Raw genomic sequence first — 10,202 nt, forward strand, 5'->3', positions numbered from 1 at the left:
CAAAGTTGTTCCATGTGGCAAAGGCTTTGAATCCCATGCTCTAAAGACGGTGGATTTCACCTCAAGTTAGAGGAAGTTTGAATCAAGCAGCGCTCCTAGTAAGAAAGCAAAAAGTGTGATTGAAAGTGTTGGAAGTGTAAAAAAGGGTGGCTCGTGGTATAATGGCCCAAGGTGCTATACTTGTGGGAAACGGGGTCATTTATCCCGGGATTGTAAAAATCCTTCTTCTAACAAGATTGCATATTTTAATTGCCGCAAATAGGGTCACCGAAAGTCCGAATGACCCGAGTTGATTACGGGTGAGACGAGCCATGACAACACCAAAAGGTTAGAGAAATCGACTGGGCCCTCTAGGGGCCGAAACTTTTTGATGACAAGTGAAGATGCCAGGAGATTCAATGAAGTTGTTTTAGGTACTTTTATGGGTAACTCTAAACCCGAAAAAGTGCTATTTTATAGCGGTGTCAATATGTCAAATGTTTCTTTAAAATATGTGGCTAAGTTAGATTATCCTCTAAGTGATCTAGACTCACCGTTGAAAGTCGAGTTAGCGGATGGTAGGTTCTCGGTTGCGGTTGGGTTTTATAAAAATTGTGTTTTTGATTTTGGGACAGAGAAATTTAACATTGACTCGGTTCCAATTACTTTGGGTGAGTTCGATGTTGTTGTTGGTATAGATTGGCTCAATCGTTATAGAGCAAATGTTGCATACCATGAGAAATTTGTGATGGTAAATACCCCAATTGGTGGAGAGCTAATCGTGTACGGTGAAGCTCGAAGATGACCCGTGCCTATCTATACCTATGCCCGGGCGTGTCAACTTGTTACTAGTGGATGTATGGAATATTTAGCTCATGTGGTTGACACTCATGATGAGCCACCATCCATTACAACTGTTCCATTTTTAATGAATTTTAAGATGTTTTTCTAGAAGAATAACCGGGTGTTCCACCGGTAAGGGAAATGGAGTTTCGCATTGAGTTAGTTCCGGGGGGCTAACCCCATTGCTAAGATACCTAATAATTTTGCACTGAACCAAATGCGAGAATTGTTGAATTAAAACTAAGAGTTGCTATAAAAGAGCTTTATCTGACCGAGCAGCTCACCATGGAGTGCTCCAGTCTTTTTATAACTAAAGTATGCGTATGTGCATAGTTAAACCATGAGTTGAATAAAGTGAATAAAGTGACATATAAAAGAGCTTATTTGATCGAAAGTATGCGTATGTGCATAGTTAAACCATGAGTAGAATAAAGTGACGACCAAGAATCGTTATCCATTGCCTAGGATTTGAAACTTATTTGATCAACTACAGGAAGTGTGTTACTTTTCAAAGATCGATTTACGGTCTGGTCATCATCAAATGCGGATTCGAGATGAAGACATCGAGAAGATGGCGTTTTGGACTCGATACGAGCATTTTGAGTTCATTGTAATGCCTTTTTATCTTACGAATGTGCCCGCATCATTCACGGACCTTATGAACCGAGTGTGACAAACTATGTTGGACAATTCGGTAATTGTGTTCATTGATGACATACTTGTTTATTCCAAGAGTATGAGGGAACATGAACATCATTTGCGCGAGTTGTTAAAGACATTGAGAAAGGAGAAGTTGTATGCAAAATTCTCCAAATGTGAATTTTGGCTAAGGGATGTGCAATTTCTTGGCCATATTGTTAACTAAGAAGGGATCAAAGTGTACCCAGGGAAGATTGATGCGGTCAAGAATTGGAATGACCGACTACACCTACGGAAGTACGAAGTATCCTTTGATTAGCCAGTTATTATCGTTAGTTTATTCAATATTTTCCAAGATTGCTTCATCCTTAACGAATCTAACTTGGAATAATGCGATGTTTGATTGGAAAAACGAGCAAGAAATTGCTTTCCAATTGTGGAAGAGCAAATTATGCCAAGCTCCGGTGTTGGTGATACCGGAACGTGTGGAAGATATGATAGTGTCTTGCGATGCCTCGATTAATGGGCTCGGATGTGTTCTTATGCAAAAAGGTAAGGTGATCGCCTATGCCTCGAGACAACTAAAAGAGTACGAGAGGAATTACCCGACTCATGATCTTGAGTTGGTGGTGGTGGTGCATGCGTTAAGGATTTGGCGCCATTACCTGTATGTTGTTAAATGCACGATTTATATAGAACACAAGAAGATAAAATATTTCTTTGACCAACATGACATAAACAACCCTCAACGACAATGGTTGGATTTATTGAAAGATTATGATTGGGTGATACTTTATCATCCGGGTAAGGCTAATGTGGTCGCGGATGCGTCGAGTCAAAAGAACCAAATTCCAAGTATGGAAATAAAGTATTTGCGAATGATCCTTTCGAATGATTTTATTTAGAAACTCAGTGAGGTTCAATTTGAAGTGTTTGTTAATTACAAGCATGAAGAGCGGATTCAAGGGCAAACAGAGTCGATTCTTTTAGGCCCACATGGGTTGTTGTCTTTCCAAGGACGGTGTGGGTGCCGAAATTGGGTTGTCACCGAAAATTTCTACTCGATGAGGCGCATAAATTGAAATATTCTTTTCATCCGGGTGCGGCAAAAATGTATCTTGACTTGAAGAAAGAGTATTGGCGGCCCCGCATGAAGAGAGACGTTGTTAAATATGTTGAGCAATGTGTTACTTGCTTTCAAGTTAAGGCTGAACACCAAAAGCCTTATCGTATAGTGCAACCATTGGAAATTCCGAAGTGGAAGTGGGAGCATCTTACCATGAATTTTATCACTAAATTACCGAAAATGGCTATAACCCAATATGATACAAATAGGGTGATCATCGATAGATTGACGAAAAGCACCTTATTTCTTCCCTTACGAGGGGCGATTTCGTCGAAAACTTTGGCAAGGTTATTTATTAAGGAGGTGATATCGAGACATGGCATGCCTATTTCTATAGTATTGGATAGAGATATGTGTTTCACGTCACGTTTTTGGAGTAACTTTCATGAGGAAATGGGTACTCAACTAAATTTGAGCACCAAATATCATCCTCAAACGGATGATCAAAGTGACGAAATGATCCAAACATTAGAGAATATGCTTCGGACTTGTGTAGTCAATTTTGGTGGAAGTTGGGATGAACATTTTCAATTAGTGGAATTCTCGTATAACAAATGTTACCATGCTAGTATTGGAATGCTGCCATACGTCTAACGACCCGTCCTACCCATCTGGACGAATACATTACATTTGGTTACATCGCGAGGTACTTGACCTCTATATGATACATTTTACAAACATTGCATTCGTTTTTAAAAGACAAACTTCATTACATCGAAAGTTGACAACATGCATACCATTTCTTAATATATCTAACTATAATTGACTTAATAATAATCTTGATGAATTCAATGACTTGAATGAAACGTCTTTTGAAATATGTCATGAATGACTCCATGTAATATCTCTAAAATGAGCAAATGCATAGCGGAAGATTTCTTTCATACCTGAGAATAAACATGCTTTAAAGTGTCAACCAAAAGGTTGGTGAGTTCATTAGTTTATCATAATCAACCATTTTCATAATTTTAATAGACCACAAGATTTCATATTTCCATTTTTCAATAAAATGCAATCTGCATAAAAATCATTCATATGAATTGAACACCTGGTAATCGACATTAACAAGATGCATATAGAATATCCCCATCATTCCGGGACACCCATCGGACATGATAAAATCGAAGTACTAAAGCATTCCAAATTCCAGAATGGGGCTTGTTGGGCCGGTAGATCTATCTTTAGGATTCGTATTAATTAGGGGGTCTGTTCCCTAATTCTTAGGCTATCAAGCTAAAAAGGGCATATTCGGCTTCGATCCATTCAACCATATAATGTAGTTTCAATTACTTGGGTCTATTTCGTAAAACATTTATAAAAATAGCGCATGTATTCTCAGTCCCAAAAATATATATTGCAAAAGCATTTAAAAAGGGAGCAAATGAAACTCACCTAATGTATTTTGTAGTAAAAATACATATGACTATATTGAACAATTGAACAATGCAGGGTTGGCCTCGGATTCACGAACCAATATCAAGTATATATATTAACACACATAATGAACACATAATGGTATTCAACCCAGTTTATATATATTAATTACATAGTATGTTACTTATTTAAATTAGTATGTATTTATTATTTCAAATGTTATATATATATATCTATATATTTTATTTTTATATTAAAATAGTAAATTAGACATACTTATGATATATGTCATAATTACATTTTTATACATGTATCTTTTCTTTGTTAAAATAATAATTATGATTATACTAAAGTAATGATAATAAAATAATGATATTTATAATAATAATAATGATAATACTTTAATAATAATAGTAATAGTAATGATATTTGTTAATATTGATAATGAACATATTAATAAAATAATACTATTTGTAATAATAATAATAATAATAATAATAATAATATTAATAATAATATTAATAATAATAATAACTACCTCTCAAGAATTAATAAGCTTCAAAAATGAATGAATCTGTCACTGCCCGAAATTGAACCCACAACCTCTCGTTCCACACAAACACCTCCCACCATGCTGCCATTTATGTTTTTCTGAATAAGTACCATCCGAAAACTATAAAACCCGCCCCCTAATTTCTGTTTCGTTTCCCTATTCCTCTTTCACAGATTTAATTGGCCAAAGCCCATGAAACACGGCCCAACAGCAAAAATCAGTCTCGGCCCAACAAATAAAAGATTTACGGTCCACTAGTAGTTCGTAAGCCCAACTTTTCACAAACCCAATATTCTTTATTAGTCCACCAGATTTCGTAAAAAAAATGAAAGAAAAGTAAGCGCTGCATCAACCGATTGATTACTCAAATCACCTTTTATAATTCGCTTGTAACAAAATCCTATATAATACTCCTACTACTTTTCAAGAAACAATATCTTATTAACTTTTGTTGGCCATAATATTCTAACCCGCCCCATAAAACAATTAAATAATCCAAATGTGTGAAAGCCTAGTACACCGAATATATATGTTGTATCAATCCCTTTCACAGCTCATCTTTGTCATTTTAAAATATCAAGTGTCCTAGTAGAACAATTACTAATCGCTCCACTATAAAGAAGTAGATACATGTCGGCCCACTTAGAGATTAAATGAGTTTTTTTTATAAACCAAAACAGTAGGCGAAGTGTTGATGGATTATGTGGTGTCCTCGCTTGATTTTTAAATGGAACATATATGTAGCAAAGTGTACATTGGATCCCATCAAAAATTGTATAACAAATATATGCATGCTCTTTATTTAATTAAACAAATCGTTAGTGTGTTGGCTTCCATTTTACATAAAGCAATAACAATTATTACATAGCAAGTGGGTTCTCTCTTTATGATTTTGTCGACCAAAACACACAAAAAAAATATATAAAAGGCAGTTTATGGTTTCGAGGGTTTTTGGTCTATAGGGTGGTGAAGTGGGTGAGCTTACGTGTATAAACAAACTTGCAGTAGCAATCTAATGAGATTGATCGATGATATGATGGTAACAATGGTGGCAGTTTGATTAAAACTAAATGATAGTGTGTTGTAGGGTGTTGTAGTGGTTTGCTACTGCTACAGCAACTTAAAAAGTGTTGGGTGTCGGGTGATGGAGGATTGTGGTGTTTGTTCGAACAAGAAATAAGATCAGGGAGTAAGTAACTTACTTGAGTGCGAGTGAGAGTTCGATACAGATGAGGTGATGATAAATTAATGGCAATAATGATCGTTTTGGGGAGATAGTCATCGAACAAGAAAGAATATCTTGGGATGGTGGTACGTTTATGATGTTTTAGTAGGTTCACAGAGAAACAAGATAAATGAAGGTGGTTTCACGTTTATGATTGTTACCTGTGATCAGGATCTAATTAGGTATCAATTATCAGACATGAAACAAATTTGGTACAGGGTTGATGTAGATATAAAGCTAAATCGTACGCTTATCCCATGAATTATAATTTATATACTAAATCTTGATAATTAATAATATTCTGATAATAATAATAATTATATTAGATATTAATAGTAATAATAATTAGTGATCATATTATTAATACTAATAATAATATATATATATTTTCTAATACTAATTATAATAATAATAATTTATAATAAAAATAATGATAACTTTTAATAATAATAAGTCAAAATAATAATAATATTAGTGAAAATGATAACATCATAAATGATATTAATATTAATAATACTAATTATCTTAGTGTTAATAATGATACTAATAATATTTATATATAACAAGTTTCATAGTTATATAATATTACTAACTCTAGTATTGATTTTAATATTAAAGATAATAGCAATAATAAATATATATTATTACATATTATATATTATATATTGTATAATATTAGATATTATACATTTTAATAATAACATCTAAGATAATGAAGATATAATAAATTACATGTTTCTATTTTTATATAAAAATATTAATAACACTGATTTTTGGTATTATTAATAATAAAAGCAATAATATTATAACAAATATATTTTTAACCTTTAGTTTGTAATACTAAATGATAACATATGTTGAATATTTATACTTTTATAAATAGTTTTTAATAAGAATGATATATAGTTTTTATATCATATCTTTTCATTTTAGTAATACTTAATTATTATTATTTTACGTTTTTATTTCCAATTGGTAAAGTGTATTTTTAAAATATTACATATACACTAATATTTATATTGGTATATATTTATTTACATTTTTAATTACACATAATTGTTCGTGAATAGGCGGGAATAGTCGGAGTCAAATGCATCTATGTAAAATAGTTCCAACATTTTGAGACTCAGTTTAATAGACTTTGCTTATCGTGTCGAAATCATATAAAGATTAAGTTTAAATTTGGTCAAAAATTTCCAGGTCGTCACAATACGAAATGCTCTATGGAAGGAAATGTCGAATCCCGATTTGTTGGGGTGAGGTGTGTCAAAAAGAGGTTGGTGGTACCGAGGTAGTTCTTCAGATGAACCAAAAGATATAGATGATTCTTGCACGTCTTAAAACGGCACAAGATTGACAAAAGTTGTATGCAGATAAACGTAGGCGAGCGATTGAGTTTCAAGAAGGTGATATGGTGATGCTTAAGGTATCACCATGTGATAGGTCAGATCATGATGAATATCGAAGATACAATTGTTAGAATGAGATTCGGATGAACAGTTTACAGATTCGTTATTAGAGAAATTCAGTTACAAGTAATTCCACAGCTTCTTAAACTCAGTTACACTGCAATGGCTATGTTTTATGACTACTTAGGTTCTATATATAGCCCTCCTCTATAGAACCTTCTATTTAGCTTATTTCACATTAACATTATTCTAACTTTGAGGTCCTAACAATCTCCCCTTAGTGTTAATTTTGAATTTTACAAAAGTAATCCTATTACAACAATCTACAGGAACTTTGTTTCTCTAAAGTGAAATCTTGATTTGAAACCTCTGAGTCTCTTGTATCTTCTCACATTCCTTTTTTTGTTGAGACATTTCTTCAATCATTTAATAAGAACTTTGACGATTTCAGCGTGCTCTGTTTAGTAGCACTTATTCTCTAATCTCCATCTTAAGTATTTAAGAGAATATCGCAATGTTCCGTCAGAATATCTCATGAAGTCTGAAAGTCTGATGAAGATCTTTGTATAGTTGGAGTTGATAAACACAAATCCATATGGACAATCACTTACTTCAAGTAAGGACATGTATCGTAATCCTTCGATTAGTTCATTCGGAGGTTTGATTCCAATTTTCTTATGTCCTGAATCTAATCCCATCTGAAAATCATGAACCGACATCCATTTCATTAACTCAAGAATGAATCTATAGACTGTCTTTCATACAATTGCATGGAAAGTTGTTGTTTCATCCAGCCAGTCAAATAGTTGTAAATAAAGTTGATGTCGTTTATCTTTAGCACATCAAAATCTGCCTCTGAGAATTGATAATCCTCATCATCCATTATTGTAACAAAGAATATTGGCATTTTACTCCATTTTTGTTAACCATCAACATCTTTTTAATGCTTTTGATCTCTGAGCTCTGTTGATCTTGAAGATTCTACTCATTCTTCAGCTTATACTGATTTCGAAATTTCAAATAAGCTTTTAAGTATTCTAGTTTCTTATAAAATTTCGAAGCACCGAGAACACACATAGATGGTGCCAGGATAAGGTATGTTTCACCAAAGATCTTGTAAGCTTGTTGTTCAACGAATGGTGAACGCGGAATCAAGTTTTCTTCATCATCATTCATTTGATAATCAGCTCATCGGGCAAGAGCAATCTCTGAGGTTTGAAAAGATTCATCATGATTAGGATGCGTTGTAGTATCTTCATTACCATTTGAAATTACCTCCTTCTCAAGATGTAAACAGAAATCTACGGTTGGAGTTGTAATGTTGACAAATTAATGCTCAGTAAACTCATTAACTACACTCTTCCCCTTGAGATTATCCTCAATATCATCAAAATTTTGATCGTCCTCAGGTACTGATGTATCCTCAGTTTGTTGTTGTTGATGTTGTTCCTTTTCATCCATAATTCTTAACATTTCCAAGTCACCTTCTCTCTTTGTAACCACTTCATTTAGAAAACTATCAATATTATCACGTTTAATCTCATTAACTTCATCGCTTTTAGAACTATCGGAGATCTCAACTACATCATCATTTCTCTAGTGTTGACTAGATTCATATGTTGAACGTGTATAAGCACCTGACCCATAACCATATCTATTCTCCCCTTCATGAAGATTGTCGGGATCAAAATCGTCATGGTTTGGCATGTGAATTGGTCCAGGTAACTTGCATGGAGAATTAGGAAACACTACCCTTGCTTGTTCAGTGTAAAGAATCATCGTCTCATGAATTTCGTCAAGATCAAGTCATCTAGAAAATTCAGCAATGTATAGTGCCTCCAGCTCATCATTAGAGAGATATTCAAAACCATATGTTTTAGATAGTCGAGAAGGTGACTGTGTTGGTGAAACAACCGTGTAACCTTGTGATGGTGGAAGAATCACTAGTATCAGAGATGATGCGGATGGTGTCAGTGATTTCGGTGGAAGTGTTTGAGTTTTCGTGAGGGCAGGTGAGGTAGATGTAGGAATATTTTTATATGTGGGTTGATACGTACTACTAGTCAGTATATCCCCTTCTGATGGAGGTTGACTAACAACCGGAGTTGTAGCTAGTGAGGACCTATTCGGGTCATTCACGTCCATGATATATGTATCATGGGACTCTAACAAAGTATAAGAACTACCCATTGTTTTAGTTCTCGCGGACATACTTATATCCCTGACTCCTGAAGTCATCAGTTTATCATAATATAATACATCTCTTCCAGATAAAGACTTAACACTCAGACCCTGAGTTTCAAGATTTGGATGAGAAGTGGTTTAGTCTAATGGATCAAGTTCTTAAACCAAAGGATCAGTCTCTCGGAAGTCTGATAAATTTCTCGAAGGAATGTCATGTTGACTCATTTCCGTGGGACGCGATAGATCTCTCTCATCGAGATAAGTCGGACCTCAAGGCCCTGTTTTAGATTGAGGCTCTACAACATCATTTGGATGAAGTATGTAAGGAGGGTGCTTTTTCAAGGTTTTTCGGCTCCCCTTCGGCCGTCACGGACTTCAATGATTGAGTTTCCTCAATCAATTGAGTCTACGAACACTTTACTTCAGAGGAAGACTTTACTTCCTTTCTAGATTTAGAAACATCTCTTATGGTAGGATTTAATCTCATGATTAAGTTGGATGGGCTTAGTGGTCTTTTTACCATCATTGCTTTTAGATCTCTTGCCTACCGAAGCTGGAGCTTCATTTATTGTAGGGCTTACTATTATTATTGGATGTGATACGGAGATCGGTGACGAAGTCCTAGAAAGCTCTAAGTCTTGGTCTGTATCACCAATAGTGTCAGATTGGTGTAAGATTATAGGAGTCGGAATCCTAGATCTAGTCATGCTGATTATTGGTGGAGTCTGAATCTTTTCAGCAGGTTGGTAACGCATCTTTTTCTTCGTTGGTTCGGGAGATCATTCAGTTGCTGATGTATCGTGTTCACTACCCTCATGTGTGGAAATGGTAGGTCGAACCCTAGTTGGACTAGGCTCACTAATCCTCACG

The 10,202-nt window shown here is 34.5% G+C and overlaps 1 protein-coding gene across 1 annotated transcript; it reads left to right on the plus strand.

The window, feature by feature from the left end:
* The first annotated feature begins 370 nt into the window (after nucleotides 1-370).
* LOC139870644 (uncharacterized) lies at nucleotides 371-784 on the plus strand. The gene has a single exon (XM_071858425.1). The coding sequence runs from the start codon at nucleotides 371-373 to the stop codon at nucleotides 782-784; it is 414 nt and encodes a 137-aa protein (XP_071714526.1).
* Nucleotides 785-10,202: the final 9,418 nt, after the last annotated feature.

Source organism: Rutidosis leptorrhynchoides, chromosome 10 (genome assembly GCF_046630445.1).
Source record: "Rutidosis leptorrhynchoides isolate AG116_Rl617_1_P2 chromosome 10, CSIRO_AGI_Rlap_v1, whole genome shotgun sequence".
Taxonomy (NCBI): domain Eukaryota; kingdom Viridiplantae; phylum Streptophyta; class Magnoliopsida; order Asterales; family Asteraceae; genus Rutidosis; species Rutidosis leptorrhynchoides.

Coding starts and splice junctions, on each gene's coding strand:
- LOC139870644 (XM_071858425.1), top strand. CDS start 371: ATGACAAGTGAAGATGCCAGGAGATTCAATGAAGTTGTTTTAGGTACT.